The sequence below is a fragment of the Eretmochelys imbricata genome, chromosome 23 (assembly GCF_965152235.1).
Source record: "Eretmochelys imbricata isolate rEreImb1 chromosome 23, rEreImb1.hap1, whole genome shotgun sequence".
Taxonomy (NCBI): domain Eukaryota; kingdom Metazoa; phylum Chordata; order Testudines; family Cheloniidae; genus Eretmochelys; species Eretmochelys imbricata.
Window position 1 is genome coordinate 4702157 of NC_135594.1, and position 21632 is coordinate 4723788.

At 54.3% G+C, this 21632-nt stretch overlaps 1 protein-coding gene across 1 annotated transcript in view; it reads right to left on the bottom strand.

Moving 5' to 3' along the window:
* NPAS1 (neuronal PAS domain protein 1) overlaps positions 1-21632 on the bottom strand; it is a 73306-nt gene that overhangs the window by 20023 nt on the left and 31651 nt on the right. The window contains exon 4 of the mRNA XM_077840294.1: positions 7944-8033. Within this exon, the coding sequence (XP_077696420.1) occupies positions 7944-8033 (90 nt within the window). The remainder of the gene's footprint in view (positions 1-7943; positions 8034-21632) is intronic.

Consider the following 21632-nt stretch of genomic DNA (forward strand, 5'->3'; position numbering starts at 1 on the left):
CAAGCCAATTAAGCCAAAAACAAGCCCGATTTCGGTGTTTTTCCTGCGGATTTGGCACGTCTGCTAGGTAGCTGATGGAGCGTGATACATTTCTGCCTGGGCTGATCAGATGGGCTGGCCTGCGATGGCAGGGACGGGACCCGATGCTTCAGGAGATCCTGTGTTACCTAGGCGTGGATTGCTCAACACCCACGGGGGGTGGGGGAAGCGTGCCCCCTTGGCGAGGGCACAAGCCCAGCAGGGCATGGACCAGGTGCCCCCTTGTGAGGCGAGCATGCCAAGCAGGAATGCCTCAGTGGTCCCAGAGAGACACAGCTGCCTGCCCCCTCTCCTGTCAACCAGCCCTCGCTCTCACCGATCACACAGGGCTGAGCCTCGGCTAATGCAATAAACCTCTGGACGGAGAGCCTGTTCTAAAAGCCCCCCTCCCCGCCGCCCCCAGACACGCGCCCACTGCCCCAGCCAGAGCGAGGTCAGCCGGCGTGACCTCCGAGCCGCCTGCAAAGGAAGGGGCAGCGTCCTCATCACCGTGCCAGCCTGCCCGGGAGAAGCGGCGTCCCGTTGGAATACTTAAGGTCAGTGCTTCGGGTTAACGTTTCCCACCACATAATGAAGAGGGAGGATCAATAAATAATCATGCCAGGCTATTTTCTTCGCCTCCAGGGTTCAGGGGCTTTCCGAAGGGCTGAGCCTCATCAAAAGCGGAAAGGAGCAAGCCTGGGCTGCCAAGGCGGCGGCTGGAGATGGGCTAAGGACCAACGCTGCGTAGGAGACCACCACCACCCTCGGGAACGGTGTGCTACACATGGGGGGGGGGGGGCGAGCCCACAGGCATCATGGCCTAGTAGGATAGAACGGGGCGGGGGGGAAACAGGACTCATGGGCTGGTCTAGGGGCTGCCTTTGTGTTCGTACCGCACCTAGCGCAATGGGGTCTTAGCCTGTCACTGGGGCTCCCAAGTGCTACCGCAATACACCTAATCCCACTAAAATGTACAGCGCCTAGCACAATGGGGGGGGGTCTTAGTGTATGACTGGGGCTGCTGGGCACGACCATAATACACCTAATAGCAATAAAAACATATGGTGCCCAGCACAATGGGGGTCTTAGTCCATGAGTGGGGTGCCTAGCCACTACCGTAATATATCTAATAGCAAAAAAACAGATATTGCACCTAGCACAATGTCATCTTAGTCCACAATCATGGCTTCTAAAATCTCATAATATTCTCCACGCTGGGAGGAGAGTGGGTCTAGTGGTTACAGCAGGGACGCCGGACACCTGGGTTCCGTCCCCAGCTCTGGGAGGGGAGTGTGCTCTAGTGGCTACAGGAGGTCACAGTGAGCTGGGATTCCTGGGTTCTGCCACGGATTTGGAGAAGGGAAGCCGGTGCATGTCGCGTTGTCGCTGCGTGCCTCAGTTTACCCTGAAATAGGGAAGGATAATAACTTGCCCGGGGGGGGGAGGGTCACAAGGATTAATTAACATCTATGAAGGGCAAAGGCTAGGCATCCTGAGCCAGTGACCATGGCTGCAGCTGGCCCCTTTGCCGTTTTGCCCCCAAGATCTCAAAGCACTTGAGGAATTCAGTCTCATGCCGCCTTCGTGCCTGCAGGGAAGGGCAGGAGAGAGATTGCCGTGGTCACAGTTCCTCATCGGAGGCGCCCAGACGCCACCGAAATGGGAGCCATAGAAGAGCCTAGAGAGCGGCACGCCTAGGGGCAGCAGCCTGCTCTCGTTTTCACACTCAGGGGAGGTGAGGCGCAGGGACTCAGCCAAGGGCTCCCAGGCCTGTGTGTTAGCCACTAGCCCACGCTGTCTCCCCAGCTGGCAGCACAAGGCCTGACTACTGCAAACCCAGAGGCTTCTGCCAGCTAAAGGGGATAGGGCACAGGGCAGATGAGGAGGGGTTTATCTTTCCAGCTGGGGGCCCGGGGAGAGCGTGGAGGGGAAAGAAAGAAAGAAAGAAAGAAAGAAAGAAAGAAAGAAAGAAAGAAAGAAAGAAAAAGGGCTGAAGACAAAGAGATCTTTCCAGGGGGGAGATGGGGAGGGGGGAGAAGAAGGGGAGCTGGACAGTGTGTGTGTCGGGGGGAGGGATGAGAGATTCCCCTCCATGAATGAGGCTGGATAATACAGCACTGGGATGAAGTCCCAGCAGCCCAGATCCAATTCCTTGCCTCAGAGCCATAAGGCACCCCCACCCCCCGGCCCCGAAAGCCTGCGGCAAGGTCCTCTCCATCAGCACTGACTGTGGTATCAAAGGCTGCCTTCTCCTTGCCTGGGGTTGGCTCCGGGTCTGCAGTGCTCGCTGGGGATGCATTAAAAGCACCTGCGATCTGACTCAGGCACGGAGGCCCTGAGGAGCCCTCAGCGAAACCCTGACGTGCGGCTTAAACTATGCCCCAGCCAGGTTCCTTGGTGCCCTCCATGCATGGGCCAGAGACTCTTACTTAACCCTCTTTCACTGAGCGGGGAAGGCACCTAAGGCTATGCAGTGACTCAGTGGCAGAATCAGGCATGGAAAATCCCTGGAGTCCTGACTCCCTGCCCCCTACTTTAACCACCAGACTCCACTTCCTTCCCAGAACCAGGGGCAGAATGCAAGAGTCCTGTTGTATGACCTGGGGAAAGTCCCTTCCCTGCTCCATGCCTCAGTTTCTCCTCCTACCCTTTGGGCTGTGACCTCTTCAGGGCAGGGACTGTCTCACGCTGTGTCTATGCAGCACCCAGCACAATGGGGTCCTGATCTCAGCTGGGGTCTGTGCAGCACCATCACAACAGAGCCCTGAGCTCAGTCAGGGGCCTCTGGGCACTATCTTAATACAACTAATTATGTGTCCTCACTGTCAGTCCCCTAAACAAGGCTTTGCACCACACTCCCTCTTAGAGACAGGAGAGCCCAGGAGTCCTGCTGCCCTAACCAGTGGACAACACTCCCCTTCTTGCAATGGGAATAGAACCCAGGAGTCCTGACTCCCAGTCTCCCTCATGCCTGCTCTAACCATTAGGCAAGGTACAGAGCATCATGCATAATTCCCTTGTCATCTCGTCTATTTCTAATGCATACTGTATTCAAAGATCCCAAAACATCTGACAGACTGGGATGGGAATCAAATCACCCACCACTGGGGTGGAGTATGGCAGCTGTTTATACAGGCATCGCTCACCCAGCACTGACATGCAGCCACCTCTGGGGTGGGGCGTGGCAGCTTTTTATATAGGCATTGCTCACCCAGCACTGACATGCAGCCACCTCTGGGGTGGGGCGTGGCAGCTGTTTATACAGGCATCGCTCACCCAGCACTGACATGCAGCCACATGGCAACTGCAACAGCAATAACTGCATGACAGCCAAGACGAGACGAAGAGCCCAGTGTCCAGGTGGTGGTTGCTCCACAGGGGCTTTCACCCGCACACAGGTGCCCAGCTGTGCTAAACTCACCTCCAGCGGGAGCTGCCAGGGACGTGGCCGGAGCTCCTCACCCGGGAGAGGAGGCGCTATCCCTGCACAGGGCACTGCTGCAAGATGCTGTCTCCTGTACCCTGGCCAGGAGCTACAATGGGTAAGTGGGTCTCCCCAACCAGGTGCCCCCTGTTTCCCCCACCCCCATGAAGAGGGAGCGTTCCAAGGGAGACCCGGAGGAGGCCCACTGTCATGGACAGGGCAAAGCTCCTGGATCATCGGTGGCTGAGTAGGGGCCCAGGTGCGGGAGAGGGAGCAGAGGGGGAACATACTTGGGGATCTGTGGGGTTCGTTTCTCCCATGCCCCATGCACTGGACCCCAGCACGGATGGGAACAGCCCCCGGTCCCCTTGCGCATGGCCCCTCCTGTGGTGAAGCGATCCTGGGAGAGCAGCAAATGCAATTTTAGTAGCTACTAACGAGGCAGAGCTTGCAGCATGCAACCGGTCAGCTCGCCATGGCCCCCACCGTCCTTTTCCTGCAATGAGCCACCAGCAGAACCCAGTGATGAAGCTGGCTTCTCTTGCCTGCTCCGGGATGGAAGTGAAATCTAGTGGTTAGAGTGGGGCGGGGGGGTGGCTGAGAGTCAGGACCGCCCGGGTTCTGTGCCCAACTCTGGGGCAGGAGTGGAGTCTCGTGGTTAGAGCAGAGAGAGCTGGGTTCTGTGCCCAACTCCAGAGGGTTGGGGGGGAGTGTCTAGTGGTGAGAGCAAAGGGGGCTGGGCGTAAGGCTTCCTGGTTTTATTTCCAAGTCACAGCGAGGACTGTTGTCTAGTTGGTAGAACAGGAGGGACTGGCAGCCAGGACTCACAGCACCTGTAATGGTGAGAGACGAGAGAGAACTCAAGGCAAGGTGCCTGGGTCCTATCCTCATCTCTTGTTCACTGGACGACCTTGGGTGATCGCCCCACCCCGTGCCTCAGTTTCTCCATCAGGGGCTGTTTCAACAGCTGCAATCCCTTCCTCCCCCTGACACTGAACCAAGTTAGGTTTGCTGCATCAGGGCTGGGGACTGAGCGCTCCCCGCATACTAAGGCCGGGAGGGATGTACTCTCCGGAGACCAGCAGAATGCAGTAAGTCGGGCCGGACACCGGTCTGACGGGCTCTGTCTGACAGGAGCTATTGTTCCAAAGCACAAGAAAAGAGCTGAAGAACATCTTTGAAGTTTCTCTGTTCTTCATCTTGACAACAAGAGAACAATGGGAAAGGCAGAGAGCTGGTGGGGAGGCGCCAGGGGGCAGCGGTGGGAGCCTGCAGCCCGCCCGATCGATGGATCGATCCTTTCCTTTGCTCAGCACAGGGCTCTGAGCCCAGGCTGTGCCTTTCAACTCCACGTTTCCCCTACAGCGATTAGAACGGAAAGGGAAAGAAAAATGGAGGTACAGTACACCGTGCTGCATTATGGAAGGGAGGGTGAGACAGCGTGGGACCAGGGCTGAGGTGTTTGGGCTGCGCGTGGGTTGGGGGACTGGGGGTGGGGGTCGGCTTTCCAGATACTCGGCTCCAGTTGGGGTTAATGGTCAGACGTCACCGTTAAGATCTCAAAGCGCATCACGGGTATTTAACCACACAGCCAACCTGCCCAGTTATCCCATTTTATAGGAGAGGAAACTGAGGCACGGAGAAGGGGTGTCCGAGGTGTCAGCACTGGGGATAGAATCCAGGAGTTTTGACTCTCAGTTCCCCCACTTCCCCATTCAAACCATTAGATCCCCACTTCCCCTCCTAGAGCTGGGATGAGAACCCAGGAGTCCTGGCTCATTTGCTGGGCTGCCCTGATGGCTCAGGGTCGACAGAGAATAGTCACAGCACAGTCCACCCCAGTCATGCTCCTGATCCACCCCCCATGGGCCCTGGGGGGCAGAAAATAGGTACAGTTCAGTGCGCTCCGGCCATGCCCCCAATCCACGCCCTACACCAGGGGGCTGGGCGCAGGGTCCTTCCACCATCCGGTGCGGCCCCCCCCCCGCACCACGTGGAATTCCACCACATTAAGGCCCCTTGACGCTGACCGAGCAGCCTGAGTTCACGCAGCTCATCTGGGGCAGCGCAGGGAACTGAACCCAGATCTGATCCCTGCCCCTTCCCCTGCCGGGCAACCTGAGAGATCAAAGTAACCGACCGATCTGAAGCATTTTCGACGCGCATATGTGTGTGTGTGTGTCCCTGCTGGAGGGGGTGGGCCCTGCTCTCTGTGTGTGTGGCTCTTCTGCCCTTTGCTGGAAGGGCTGAGCCCTGCTCTGTGTGTACCTGAAGTCCATCACTGAGAATTCACCAGGGCATTTAGACAAAGGTGGCTCAGTTCAGTGCCCCTCTGCCCGGGTGCTTCCCCCTCACCCCCCGACGCACACCAGCCGTAGTCACTCCAGCCTTTAACGCAATCACCAGTCATAAGGCAACACGTGTAAGAGAGCCCTCATTTGTTGCCGAGATAATTACTGCTATTAACTATTCATGCTGCGAGGGCCAAGAGACGCAGCGACAGACAAGGAGAAGGGGAGGTGGCCCAAATGTTTTCTAGTGCAGGTGAAACTCAGCTAAGACAAAGCCCCGGTGTTTGCTAAGGATCCGCGGCAAGGCTGTTACCATGCGTGTCCTGGCTTTGCTGGGGACGTGGTGGGGGGAACTCCTGCCTCTTTTGTGCAAAGAGACTTGGTGCTAAAATGGCATCTGTGTGGCGGAGGGCCCGGGCGGGTCGGGGGTGTGTCCTGGATGAGCCCTAAGCCCTCCAAGAGCTGATTTGCATCGTGTGGTCTGTCTCCACTGGCTTCATAGAGGGGGCAGATCAAGGTGCCAGGGCGGGGTGAGTATTATCAGGTTTGGCCAGGGATAGAAGGGGGTTCTGCTTCTGGCTGCTAGGCCAGGGTCAGAGCTTGGGGAAGATCCTTACCCCTGAATGCAGAGATGGGGCTGAACCACCATGGAACTGGGACATCTGGACCTGAACATGTGCCGGGTCTAAACAGTGTAGGTTGTGCCCATCCCTGCCCAAAAGGCTTTGGGCCTGATGCTGAGTTATTCCACCTCTGCACTTGGGGACAAGGGTAGGGGGAGGTGGCTTTAAGCCCCCTTTGTGCTCCCCATATTCTGTGCCTGGCTCCCAGTGTCACCTAGAGCAGCTTCAGGGCTGCTCTAACTCTTGTTCTGCTCCCCATGGCCCCTGGGAGACAGAGAATAGCCAAAGCGCAGTGCACTCCAGCCACACCCCTGATCCACCCCCTATGGGACCTGGGGGGGCAGAGAAGAGCCACAGGGCAATGCACTCCAGCCACGCCCCCGATCTGCCCCATGGGGGGGCTGTTTTGACAAAACAGAAATATTTTGCAAAATCATATAAAAAAACGCCCATGAAAAGTTTTGATTTTTCCTATAGAAACTGACTTGTCATTTCAAAAATTGCTTTTATATATATATATCAAAATGAAATGCTTTGATTGGCCCAATGTGAAAGTTGGGTGGGGAGGAGGAATTTCATTTCATGAAAAATTTTGAAATTTTGGCTTTTCCTCCCGATGAGGGATGGGAAAAAAATAAACAGAAATCTCAACATTTCTCCCAGTGCAGAAAATCAATTTTCCAACCTGCTGTAGTTCCCATCAGATACTCAGACTGGTGACGTGCCCCAAGGATCCCTCTGCAGGGTGGGGGAACAGGAGACGTCTGATTGCCCTGGACCAAACCCCTCTACATCTAGGCCTCCCCTGGCTCTGACCAGTGGGAGCCCATTAGCACATCCAGCCCCCAATACAAGACAATTCAGACCTTACGCTAGTCTGACTACTCAGCACTTTCCAGCTGCAGATCTCAACTATGTTTCAAAGGAGGTTGGTATCATTATCCCCATTTCACAGATGGGGAAACTGAGGCATAGAGCAGTCCACAGTCACCGAGAAAGTCAGCAGAAGAGTTCTGTCTCCACTACCACCTGCCCCACCACTAGACTCCACTCCCTTCTCAGCCCCAGGAATAGAACCCAGAAGTCCTGGCTATCAGCCCCAGGAATAGAACCCAGGAGTCCTGGCCACTAATCCTGTGCTCTAACCCCAACTGCAGGAATAGAACCCAGGAGTCCTGACTCCCAGCCCTGTGCTCTAACCACTAGCCCCAGGAATAGAACCCAGGAGTCCTGACTCCCAGCCCTGTGCTCTAATGACTAGACCACCTCGATCCTGTCTGTTTCCATTAGACAGTCACAATCTGGATCTTGCTCTCACTGAAGTCAACGAGAGATCTGCCATTGGCCTCAACGGGAGTCGGGTTGCTGGGCGTAACACTGTTGCTCAGCGGTGAAACGGGAGGCACCTTTCCAGCCACTGATGCACCGGGCCCGGCAGATCGTCACCTTGTGATTCTCACTGCAGCCCACCGGGTCACGTTGCTCATGCATTTTAAGCCGACGCACGGTCTGGCCACCTGATTGGAATTTATTTCCAGCGCGTATCCATTATTCATGTTAGTACACAGCTCGCATCGCTCCTACCTGCGAGAGCCCGAGGTAAATAGACACCGTCTCGGAGATGTAAAGAAACTTCCCCTCTTGGTTTAGTGCAAACACAAACCCGTCCAGAGACTGAGAAGAGAAGAGAGAGACAGAGAGAGAACACATTTACTATGCAGCTCACTCGGGCCGGGCACCGGCAGGACCAAGCTATCAGTGCCGATGGGATTAGCGCGCCATCGCAATAGGCTTTCTTCTACACGCTCTGTGCCCCAGCGAAGTGACTCGATTGCCAGAGCTGGCCATCGCCTGCCTGGCTTTGCAAAGACGACAACTCAATTCCGGAGGGGGGGGAAGCGGGGACGGTGGGTGGGAAAGCCATGCTGGGACCAAAGCCGCCGCTGAAAGCTGCAGCTTGGGAAATCTAACGGCGATCTCCTGTCTGTCTGTGTCCACCTGGTGTCACCCGTCTTACACTTAGAACCGACTTTTTGTTCCGTATTTGTACAGCGCCCGGCACAATGGTATCCTGGCCCATAATTGGGGCTCCTAGGTCCTACTGTAATACACCTAATAGCAATACAAATGTACAGCATTGGCACAATGGGGGTCCTGGACTCTGACTGGGGTGCCTAGGTGCTACCGTAATACACCTAATAGCAATACAAATGTACAGCATTGGCACAATGGGGTCCTGGACTCTGACTGGGGTGCCTAGGTGCTACCGTAATACACCTAATAGCAATACAAATGTACAGCATTGGCACAATGGGGGTCCTGGACTCTGACTGGGGTGCCTAGGTGCTACCGTAATACACCTAATAGCAATACAAATGTACAGCGCTTGGCACAATAGGGTCCTGGACTCTGACTGGGTGGCCTAGATGCTACCGTAATACACCTAATAGGAAGAAAAGTGTACAATGTCTAGCACCATAGGGTGGGGGGGTGTGGGGGGAGGGGCTGGTCTGTGACTGGAGCACCTACATGCTACTGTAATACACCTAATCAATAATCATCCCAATGGTTTGATCCTTTCACAGTGCTATGGGAGGACCCAGGTGCCCTGTCCCATCTCCAAGCGCCCACCGGGGCCCGGGCCCAAAAGGGGATCTCGGCCTACCTACCACAGACCATCATCAGACCATTGTGCAGGGGCGATGAAATGTCCTGCACTGCCAGCCCCAGAGGCTGACAGCAGCTATGAGCCCACTGGGTGACTGCAGGGCAGGACCCGAACACGCCCTGCTTGCTACCTCGTATGCCTCACTACAATCAGCACAGCTGAGCCGAGCTCCGGCCTCCCTTCTGACCTGGCCAGCTGTTGCTCATTTCACACAATCCATTAGTGGCCACAGCTTTGGGTTCCCATCGCCTTGGCTTAGCTTTAACCACCCAGTCCAAGGCTGCACAGCCCCTTAGCCAGCCCCCCTGAGCCTTCAGAAGCAGCTATTTAAATAAGGCCACGTCTGGCCGGATGTGTGAGTAGGGAGGGGTCCACGAGACGAACCTCCCCCAGCAGCTGCCTGCCAGCATCCCAGGTGCTGAGCCCACTGGCTGGTTTCAGGAGTGAGGGTCAACTGTGCGGGCAGGCCCCCGGGGTCTTCAGCCTCAGCCCCGAAGGTGTCTAAGATGCTGAGCCATGACCTGGTGGCATGCCCCTCCCCCCTTCCACGCCCAGCTGCTCAAGGGAAAGAGGAATAATGGGCTGGCTTTCAGATGAGATGCAAATTTATATCCCACTGCAATTTATGCAAGAGACAGGAAGGTTATCGTCAGTGCCCTGGCCAAATTCCAGCCCGGTTGATTGTAGCTCACCACTTTAAAGTCCCCTCTCAGTGGGTGCAGGATTGCTCTTCATGGCCTGCCCTAGACTGGCATGCAGCCACAGCCCCTGCGCCCCTCCCCACAAGCGGCTGCTTCTGGGCAAGGGATTCCTGTTTAAACAGCTGCTACGCTCCACCCCAGAGGTGGCCCCATCTCAACACTGTGTGAGTGATCCCTGTATAAACGTCTGCCATGCTGCACCCCAGAGGTGATTGCATCTCAGCACTGGATGAGACATCTTTGTACCAATAGCCCCCACTGCCCCACGCCAGAGGCAGCCCTAGCTCAATATCAGGTGAGGGGGCCCTGTATAAACATCTGCCACATTCTACCCCAGAGGCAGCTAAGTTAAGGTGCACTGCAGGGAGTCACACTCAGGAAAGCAAAGCCTGGCATTTCAGCACCAGATGATAGTACCCTTTATAAACAGCTGCCGTACCCCACCCCAGAGACAGCTGCATTTCAGTGTAGGGTGAGGTTATCCAGTCTGTTAAGGGGCTTGGGGTCCTTAAACCACCCTCCCCGACCTGGGTTTATTAGACTGACTACTGGGCCCATTTGTGATGGCCTGAGCCAGGATTTACCCAGCTGAACATGACACCCCGCAGCACTCCTGAATTGCGTCTGCAAAAGGAGTCAAGATGCCTCTAAGGGCCAAACTCCACCCTGGTGTAACTCAATGGCATTACACCTGCTTATGCCATGGCTGGATTGCACAGTGGAGCACTGCACCCAGTCAGCTGAATGGAGTGTTAACCCTGCTGCCCAATGACGTTCCCCCCAACATTGTTAACCCTTTTAGTGCTGGATGCCTGAGGAGGAACAGCCATCACGCTGAGGAATTCCCCCCCACACCCCGGAGGGAAGGGGTGGGCACCCTGTAGATTAAGAAGACCCACATAGCTAGAGTGCACAATACTCTGATGAGCACAGTGTGAGTGCATGATTCCCAGCTGGGCCACCAGGGGGCACTGGACAGCCCAGACAGGCTTGCCTGGCTGTATTTCGTGCAGTTGTACAGTTGGCTTCAAACTTGGGTGATTTCTGGGTGGCAGATTTCTTTACCTCCCACCCGCAACCTCAAGCTGCAGCTGGCCTTGATTTCCTGGTCTAGTGAACTGAGCACAGGATTGGGAGCCAGGACTCCTGGGTTCTCTTGCCAGCTCTGGGAAGGGAGTTGGGGGCTGGTGGGTTAGAGAAGGGCGGGATAGGAGTTAGGACTCCTGGGTTTTATTCCGAGCTGTTGGGAGGGGAGTGGGGTCTAATGGCTGAGAGGGTGGGGGGGGTGAGCTGGGAGTCAGGACTCCTGGGTTCTATTTCAGGCTCAGGGAGTGGAATGGGGTCTTGTGATTACAGCAGGGTGGGCTAGGAGTTAGGACTCCTGGGTCCTGGTCCCAGCTGTTGAGAAGGATGCTGTCGTGAGCATTTAGAGCAGGATAGGCTGGGAGCCAGGACGCTTGGGGTCAATTCCAAACCCTGCCACTGCCCTTGCATGGGATCTTGAGGTGAGTCACTCCACCACCTTGCAAGCAGGGATAAGGACACTGGCCCTGCCTCTTTGCAAAGCTCTTCCAGAGCCAGAGCTGCAAAGCCTTCAGAGGAGCCAGACTCAGCACCGCTCGGAGGGCCCCGCAGACCAACCAGAGGGTGGCGGGGACGCAAGGCGAGCTACGGTCTCTGATATAGGCAGTGCGTGCGTGTAGATCCAAGGAACAGGAACAATTGTTCTGAATGCCGCCTGAATACATTTATGCTAGTACAATCCCCCCACCCACCCTGTTATGGAGAGACATGATAATAATGGGAGATGAATGCCACTGACAGTCACGTTAACATTCAGCCGCGTTAATTACCACTGCCAGACAAAATTGCTTTTTTATCAAGTGGTTGCGATGAGCCACTCGCAGGTCAACAGTAATTAAACACTTGACACCCTTTTTGGGGGGAATGGGGTGGCTTTCATGTGATGGGGAATTGATGTGTGTGTGTGTGAGGGGGAACAACCCCCCCCAACAGATTATTCTTATGTCAAGTTTATTACAGGTGAGGGAGGGGAAGGAGTTAAACATGAAAACTACCAGCCCCTCCTGACACCGACAAGGTTTTCAACATGATGGACTAGAATCCAGCCTGTTCTGGGATGGCCCAGAGAGAGTTCTGTGCCTGGCTCCGGGAGGGGAACGGGTTAGCACAGGGGGCTGGAAATCAGTCTCCTACTATAAGGTGGACGCACAACTGGTTGGAAAACTAAGAGTAATTATAAATGGTTCACAATCAAGCTGGAAGGGCAAGTCGAGTGGGGTCCCGTAAGGATCTGTCCTGGGTCTGGTTCTAGTTAATATCTTCATCAGTGATTTGGATAACAGCATAGAAAGTAAAGTACACTTAAGAACAGCCGTACTGGGTCAGAACAATGGCCCATCTAGCCCAGTCTCCTGTCTTCCGACAGCAACCAATGCCAGATGCCCCAGAGGGAATGAACAGACCAGGGAATCATCAAGTGATCCATCCCCTGTCGCCCATTCCCAGCTTCTGGCAAACAGAGGCCAGGGACACTTATAAAGTTTGCGGATGATGCCAAGCTGGGAGGGGTTGCGAGCGCTTTGGCGGGCTGGATTAGAATTCAAAACGATCAACTGGAGAAACGGACTGAAATAAAGAGGCTGAATTTCAATAAGAACAAATGCAAAGTACGCCACATAGGAAGGATCTGGGAGTTAGAGTGGATCACAAACGAAATATGAGTCAACGGTGTAACGCTGTTGCAAAGAAAAAAGAATCTCATTCTGGGCTGTATTAGCAGGCGTGTTGTAAGCAAGACACGAGAAGTGATTCTTCCGCTCTACTCCACGCTGATAAGGCCTCCGCTGGTGTCTTGTGTCCAGTTGTGGGCGCCACACTTTGGGAAAGATGTGGACCAATCGGAGAAAGTCCAGAGAGCAACAAAAATGACTAAAGACCTAGAAATATGAGCTATGAGGGAAGATTGAAAAAATTGAGTTTGTTGGAGAAGAGAAAACTGAGAGGGGACACGATAACAGTTTTCAAGTACATAAAAGGTTGTTACAAGGAGGAGGGAGAAAAATTGTTCTTAACCTCTGAGGACAGGACAAGAAGCGATGGGCTTAAATTGCGGCCAGGGAGATTTAGGTTGGACATTAGGAAAAACTTCCTAACTGTCAAGCTAGTTAAGCTCGGGAACAAATCACCCAAAGGTATTGTGGAATCTCCACCATTGGAGGCTTTTAAGAACAGGTGAGACAAACCCCTGTCGGGGATGGTCTAGACAATACTTAGTCCTGCCTCAGTGCAGGGGACTGGGCTATTGAGGTCCCTTCCAGTCCTACATTTCTAATGCTTTCTGTGACTTCTGGGGTCTATGGCCAGCTCTGGGAGGAGAGGTCGGTCTAGTGATTAGAGCAGGGGAGGAGGTGGGGCTGGGAGTCAGGACTCCTTGGGAGAGGAAGGCAGGAGTGACCAGTCGACCCGGCCGCATATGTCGGATGTTCTGGGAGTCAGCCCAAGGAGCCGCTGCAACTGGGATTCCCTGGTGGCCTTGGGGAGAGAGATCCGTGCCTGCCGAGGTTGGTGCCCTGTCTCTTCCACAGGTGGTGGTGGTGGTGGGGAAACAGAGTGGTGGGGGCCAGGCTGTTCCTTACTTTGTTAGCCTGTGAGCGTGCTTCCCCATGGGCAGCCCTCAGGTAGAGGGCGAGGAGGGTTGGAAGAGGGGATATTGGCAGGCAAGGAAGGAGTATGGAAGGGAAAGGAGAAGAACCTACCCAGTGCTCCCTTTCCCAGTCCAGCAGAGCCCGTCTCTCTCGAGCCAGCTCTGGGGTGGAGACCCTGCGCTGCAGAGAGAGATGGGTCTGAGCTGGAGTGGATTTGGGGCACCTCAGGCTTTGTTCAAAGGGGGTGGGGTGGGGGGAGAGATTCGCAGAGTCTGCCTCCGGCTCCAGATTTTCTAGAACTTTGCCAACTGGAGGTTGCACTTGACCCCGGCTACGCGTGATCTCTGGGCCACAGCAGGGTTCTCAGTTTGGTTGGTTGGTCTAATTGGGCCACCTCACAGAGGCGAGGCTGTTTTGGGGGGCTGTGGAATCTCAGCTTCCATTTAAAAGACTTGTTAAGTCTCTAGGTCTTACGCAGAGAAAACCTTGAGCATCATGAACCGAGGGTGCCACGTCTGCCGCCAACGGGCTCTGAGAGAAAGGCAAACTGACCTCCTGTAACTCCCTGGCATGTTAACTCTGAAACCTAGCAATGGCACATCACGTCTCAATGTTAACTCTTTAATTGCTGCTCAAAGCCAGATGCGCTATTGCAGAGCTAGGAAGGGAACCCAGGCGTCCTGACTGCCCGTGCCGCTGCTCTAACCCATGCCCCTCCCAGAGCTGGGCACAGAACCCTCTCTGGGCCATCCCAGAACAGATTGTGGATTCTATTCCATTGTGTTTAAAACCTTTTCAGTGCTGGGAGGGGATAGTAACTTTCACATTTAACTCCTTCTCCTCCCTCACCAGGACAATCTACTGTAAATGGCACCTGAATTTGTTCTCTTGAGTGGGCGGGGCTTGCTTTGTGGGTGTGGCTTGTGAGAATGACTCACTCCCCTCCCAGTTTGACCCCACATTGCTCATCCTAAACATCTGGGCAGGGATCTCTTTATTCCTCACAGTGGCATGCTCCCCCGTTACAAATACCCTGGGAGCGCTATGGGCTGATGGCTACAGCACTGGGCTGAGATGGGGGGAGCTGGATACTATTCCTGGTGCTGCCACTGGCCCAGTGGGAGGGCTTGTCTTTTCCCAGCTCTGTGCCTCAGTTTCCCCAACTGTAAATGGGGCTACTGCCCTGCTTTGTAAAGCTTTGAGATCCACTGATTAAAAAACACTATATAAGAGTTATAAATTATATTTCCGCCCAGCTCTGGGGATAGAACCCAAGCGTCCTGACTCCTGGCCCCTCCTGCTCTAACCACTAGACACCACTTCCCTCCTCCATGAGCTGGGATCTATTTCATGGAGGAAGTATAGCTCCTATATAACTACTGTATAGGGCATTATAATGAATTCTTACTGAATGCCCTTTGAAAGTTAATGGCTTAAATCAGAGACTCCCCACCTGGGGTCGTGCACCCCACAGTGTGGGTCGGGTGGAGGTCACAAGCAGGTTTCCAGGGGTCACACCCATCCCCTCCCTTTCTGAATGGGGAGACACAAGGGGCTCCTGAATATCCTGGTGGGGAGGATCCCGGAACGATTTCCCCGTTGTAACACTGGACGGGACAACCCTTAGGAGCAGATTGGGAACCACGGGGTTAAATTAAAGGGGGTGGGGGTGGGGGCAGAGGGAGGAATTATTACAACCGATGAACCAGGCAGCACCAGGCTATTCCACTGCAGGTCACCCTGAGATCTGGGGTCCCCCCCCAGCACCCCCCTTCCCCCCCCCAGCCTCAGACAAGTCCACCTGATTCCCTGCAAAGCAGCTGCCAAGCTAAACCCACCCCTTTCCTTACAGCCCCCTCGCCCCCCCCAGCCCTTAATGCAATTACTTGGAATGAAGCTGCATTAGTCCCAGGGTGAGCGCTGGGTACCAGGAAGGCAGCAGGTGCCCAGGACGTGGCGGGGGCTGCTGGGGAGCAAATGCAGTTTGCGGGGGCCTGGCCGAGCCGCGCAATCACATTACAACCCTGCCCCTTGGCGCGGCACCGGCTCACAAGCCGGTAACTCAATAACGCGGCTGCTCACCTCGGCGCTGGGTGCATAACACCTGTCCCGAGCCCCTGGCGGACCTCCCTGATTCGGGGGGGGACGCGGACACCAGGGGCTGAGCTGAGCAACAGAAGCGGCTTTTGCTCTGTCTGCTCCATGTGGCTATTGGGGGGAGGCTGGGAGTCAGGACTCCTGGGTTCTATTCCCAGCTCTGGGAGAGGAGTGGGGCTTCGGGGGTGAGCAGGAGTCAGGACTCCTGGTTCTATTCCCAGCTTGGGGAGGGGAGCAGGGGGGGTCAGGACTCCTGGGTTCTATTCACACCTCTGGGAGGGGGAGGTGTGCAGGACTCTGGGGTTCTATTCCCAGCTCTGGGACAGGGATGGGTCAGGACTCCGGGGTTCTATTCCCAGCTCAGGGAGGGGAGTGGTGGGGGGTGTCAGGATTCTGGGGTTCTATTCCCAGCTCTGGGAGGGGACTAGGGCCTAATGGTTGGCAGGGTGGTTGGGTGGGAGTCAGGACTCCTGGGTTCTATTCTCAGCTTTGCCACTGATGTGCTGAGGAAAAATAACTTCATACCTTTGCCCCGGTGAAGGGCTGCACGAGTTAATGAGACAGCTTCCCCTTGAGCCATCCCTTCCTTTGCCAACCCAGAGAGGAACTGAAGCTGAGCAATATGGCAGGAAAGATGGTCCCAAAAGAGGAATTGCCACAGGCATGGGCCAGAGCCCCGCTAGGGCCATGAGCAGCATGCTAGAGAACCGATCTCAAGGGAGGAGACCAGGGGGGCAGGGCTAGACGCTGGCTGCGAGAACAGCTGAGCACTCGCTAGACACACGCTGGGGGCGGGTGGAAACCCCAGGGAGGGAGATGAGCTAGTGAAGCTAACAGACAACGTTGGCCCAAGAAGAAATGACCAGGAATCAGTTGCGGCTGGAGATTAGGAGAAAGTTTCTAACCGTCAGAGAAAGGAGAGTCTGGAACAGCCTCCCAACAGGAGCAGCGGGGGCCAAACAACCAAAGATGATCTGACAAGGGAGGACTGGATCCATGACCCTATGTCCATCCTATGCGTCATCTGCCAAACACCCCTGTGGCTGCCGAAAGGTGCTGTGATTATTTCTACTTCAAACAGGATGATTTTCGAGGGGGAGATTCACAGGCTGGAGGGTTCCACGGGGAAGGAACCGGCTCCATCTCTGTGCCAGAAACACGGGACTCGCCCGGTTTGGATCAGAGTCGAGACCCATCAAGCCCGGTATCCCGTCTTGGACAGCACCTGGAACCAGATGCTGCAGAGGAAGGTGTAAGAAGCCTGCCAGGGACAGATGTGGGATAAACTTTCCCCACACCCTGAAGCGTAACCCTAACTGCTTCCCAATGCCAGTGGGCGCACTGGAATCAGGCAGTGAGGTCAGCTGGGCCGACCAAATTCAGAGTACCCCTGCTCACGTATGTCATGATCTGTATCTACTGGGGTTGTGTAAGGTATCCCTGGAAAACCAGGGACACACTTACCATTAATATTCCTGCACGGGGTATGTATGGGAAACACCCAAAGCCCTATACAAATGTGAAGGAAATATTCGGCTAAAATATGTTTGGCCCGGACAAGCCTGGGGAGTGGGGAACGAGGAAAGGCCCACACCTCCATCCAGATGCCATCACAGATCAGGGGCCATGCATGGGCATATCGGAGGCTGCAGGGACAGATAACTTTGCATTGCAGAAAGCATCAGCGGGGGAAAAAAGAGCCTGGAACCTTCCCCATGAGAGCCATGGCACTTTTCCCCACGGCTGGGACCCTGGTCTGGGAGAAGTCTCTGGACTATAAAAGAGAGGGGCAAAGAACCCCTAGGTAGGACTTGGTGGAGACCCTAGGCAGGGGGTTGGGAGCAGAGGAGTCACCTTGCTGTAGGAGGTGTGGTAAGAATCTTACCTTGAACCACCCCAGACCCATAGGGTTAGAAGGGACTATAAGGGTCATCTAGTCCAGTGGCTCTCAACCTTTCCAGCCTACTGCCCCCCTTTCAGGAGTCTGATTTGTCTTGCGTATCCCCAAGCTTCACCTCCCTTAAAAACGACTTGTTGACAAAATCAGACCTCAAAAGGCAAAAGTGTCCCAGCCACACTGTTACTGACAAATGGCCGACTTTCTCATTTTTTCCATCTAATTATGAAATAAATCGATTGGAATATTAATATTGTCCTTACATTTCAGTGGATAGTCTACGGAGCGGTGTAAACGAGTCAGCGTCTGCATGGAATTTTAGCTTGTACTGACTTTGCTGGTGCTTTTTATGTAGCCTGTTTGTAAAACAAGGCAAATCTCTCGGAGTTGATGTACCCCCTGGAAGACCCCAGTAGTACGTGGGCCCCTCGTTGAGAACCACTGAGCTAGTCTAACCCCCTGCCAAGACGCAGGATTTGTTGCATCTACCAACAAAGCCCTTTCAAGTCACTTTTATTTGCTTTTGTGCCCGTTTCCGACGGTATCCCTTACACCTGAACTCACTTAAAACCTCTCTCTTTTCCATTACAGAAACTTGGCTGTTTATTCTAATTTATTATCTGATTTATTCTAAAATCAACCTTTTATTTTGAATCAACCCCGTGCTGGGTTTGGGGTTGGGAAGTCAGGACAGGGGAGGTCACCAAGGCTGGTGGAGCCCAGGCTGTGGCTGGGGGGTGACAAGCAGGCTGCGGGAGCCCGGGCTGCCCAACCCTCAGCCCATGGTTGCAGTCAAGCTGGGAGCTAGAGCAGCTGAACGTCCCAAGGCACTCGGGGCGACTGGACGGGCAGTGACACAAACTTCTCGCTGGTCTGGGTTGGCCCCCAAAACGTGACAGGCTGAGGCTCGGGTGATCTAGGATCTAGTCCTGGCTCAGCCGCTAGCCTGCTGGAAAGTCACTTCCCCTCTCTGTGCCCCAGTTTCCCCATCATAAAATGGAGATCAGAATACTTTGCGATCCACGCATGAGAACAGCTAGGGCTGTCTTATTGTTAATCTCTTTTCCACCATTTCCGTTAGCAGGAACGAGTCTAACCCTTGCGACAGCAGGGTCAGAGCGGCCCTTGGGGCGCCCCTGACTTGATGGATCTTACACCAGGAATGGAGCATCCTTGCTCTTTTTTATCCCTTCCTTTCTGCTGCCTGGGGCCCTCATTGGAAGCCGTTGGTGGGGAGCTAAGGAACCCGCCTGAGTCCGAATTAACCTGATAGGTGGTGGGGGTGTTCTTCATTTTGCTCTTAAATTCTCAGTCCAAATGGGCTTTGAGTGTCCATTGGCCTGAGCGGGAATGCGAGCAAACTGCAGGCCTGGGACCCAGGGCAGAGCATCCTCCGGCAGGAAAGGTTCCCATCCCCCACCCCATCCGATTGCTCCGGAGCTCAGGGGAGAAATTCTCCGTCGTTCTCAAGGATGGTTTGGGGGGGGGGGGGGGCTTTTGAAAGATGCAGACCCATGGTGTATTGACTCTCCACTGCAGTTCCTGTTCTCTTTAGCTCGCTCGGTGGGTCCGAATGGGGCAGCCGACACCCCGGCAATCGAACCAGGGACCCCCCTGGGTCCCTGAACTAAAGCAGAAGCTGCTACAACTTGAGCTAGAATCAGGAACACCTCACTGGGGTCTGCAACAGACTCAGGCCCTCTGCAGTTGGCAGCGGGATCCTGACTAGGGATGGAAGAGAGATGGAATTGGAGCCGGTGGGTTAGATGAGCACAGATGCGGCCAGAGGGTTGTGCACGGATTGAGCCTTTAAGGCTTCGTCTTGGCGAGGAAACCTGGCTGCACTTAGATCAGGCTGAGAAAGCACAGAGCACAGCAGCCCAATCTAAACTCAGCTGCTTGTCCTAGGCAAGACAAAGCCACCCGTGCCCCGATGCATGATCAGTCGAGGCCTGATTCTCCACTGAGCTACGCCTCACGCAGTCATTTGCGCCCAGGCTAAATGTTACCAGCTCAGAATGGGGGTGAGGTTCACGGGGGCTGCGCGACGCGCAGGGTGAGGGAGGATCGGCCCTTCCATGCAAACACGCTCATGTCAACGTGGCTAAGTCCCCAGGCGCTGGCTTTAAATGGGAAGGAAGCGGGACTGGGGGGATAAATCCCAGCGGGAGTGCGGGCGGGTTTCCTTCAGAGATCGGACGATCACGCTCGTTTCTTCCTGGGAAATCTGCATGCTAAGAACCTGCGAGGGCCTGTCCAAATCAATAAGGCACCTGCAGAGCAGAGATGGCAGCCTCCTTCTCAGAGTCAGCCCCGGGGTCAGAGGCTGTCGAGCCGCAACCGCTCTCCTCGTGACAGCTGGAGATCAAATCCAGAGGCTCAATGGCATCGCCTGGGTGATGGGCAGTAATTGCTGGAGAGGAGCGGCTCAGGTAGCAAAGACTAGGAGCCTCTGCAGGCTGTGGATAAATGCCGGCGGTGCCTTTCATTTCGCCTGCATCGGATTGGCGGCTAACAGGGTGGGTTGCTAGGGTTTTGTCAGGCCAGCACTGCAATGCAGCTACCTCTAGGGTGAGGCACAGCTGCAGTGTATACAGGGATCGATCAGTCAGTGCCGAAATGCAGCCACCTCTGGGGTGGAACCCAGCCGCTGTTTAACTGCTGCACAGCAGTGACACACAGCGGGATACGGACTAGGGATGGGAATGATCCACATCGATGGAGGGATTTCCTCTTTCACCAGGAAGATGGGATCTGGAGCGAGCTGATCAAACCCGTGGCCAGGAAGGGACGCCCTCTCCAATTTCAAAGCTCGGCCCCAAATTTCATTGCTGCCTTTTGCACCATTTTCAGGATCAGCTCCATTTTAGTGCCACCCTCCGCCCCCCGTGAAATGCCCCACAATGGCCTTTGGATGCTAAGAATTGGGATGTGCAGGATCAGATTCCTTAAAGGGCCCCACCCGCTCAGGGATGTCTCGAGCAGCTGGCTGTGGCATGCCAGCCGTATGGCCCATCCTGGAGCTTGGCAAAGAATGGATATTTTGGTTCACGGGCAAGTCTGAAAACTGGGAGGTTGCGGGGGGGGGAATCATTCTGGATGGGACTGAAAACTAAATTTTCAAAAACCTTCAGCAACTAGAAAAGTCAGGGGGGTGGGAGGAGGGGAATGGTTTTGGGGTCAAATGAAACTTTTCAATAAAAGTAACTGGCTGTAAAACTTTCCTGCCCCTGTTTGTGGAGATGGATCAGCTGCTTTAGAAAGCAGGTAGGCAAGGAGCTCAGGGCATCTCCAGTTTCAGCTTATAATCCTTTGCCAGAGAGAACAATACCCAAGGCAGACTGCACATAGCTGGGGCGAGGAAGGGACACCCTGCCTGATCTGAAGTTCGGCCCAGATTTCCATGCTGCCTGTCGTGGTCTTTTCAGGATTAGCTCCATTTTAATTTCCTCCCACCCCGGCCTGGGTCCTGAAATGCCAGGTCTCTGTTTTCTTTTCCTTCCCCCTCTACCTATCGTATCTATCGACTTTGACCACTCTTAAACGTTTTCAGGCGGCTTGGAAGGCAATTTTGAATAAAAAGTCATTTCAAAGCAAAAAAAATCAAACCATTTTGGTTTTTTTTACATATCGAAACGAAGCATTTCCATTTTTTCTGATTTCTTTTTACGTTTTTTTTTTTTTTTTTTTTAAGTTTTGCAGTCAAAACAATTTGCTGAAACAACCCAAATGCGCAAAATTTTGGTGCTAGGGTCACCTAGACTGCATTTTTTGCTGGAAAAAAGTTTCGGGTGAAATTTTTCACCCAACTGTGGTAAGCTCAGGACCATGGAGTTTTCTTCATTATCTAGAGAGATGGATTTATTTATTTTTAATTAAATGGAAGCTTAGACTGCAGCACACAATTCTGCAGCCACAAAATGCAAATGAGCCTGCCTACAAGATCAGAATCTAAGGCATCCCACAGCATCCCAGGGCCCCAGTCTCTTATATGTAGGGCCCGACCAAATCCACCATCCGTCGGGGTCAATTTCACAGTCATAGGATTTAAAAAAAATAGTAAATTTCATGATTTCAGCTATTTAAATCTGAAATTTCACGATGTTGTAATTGTAGGGATCCTGACCCAAAAGGGAGTTGTGGGGGGGTGGGGGGAGTCACAAGGTTATTTTAGGGGGGTCACGGTATGGCCACCCTTACTTCTGTGCTGCTGTTTGCGGGGCGCTGCCTTCAGAACTGGGC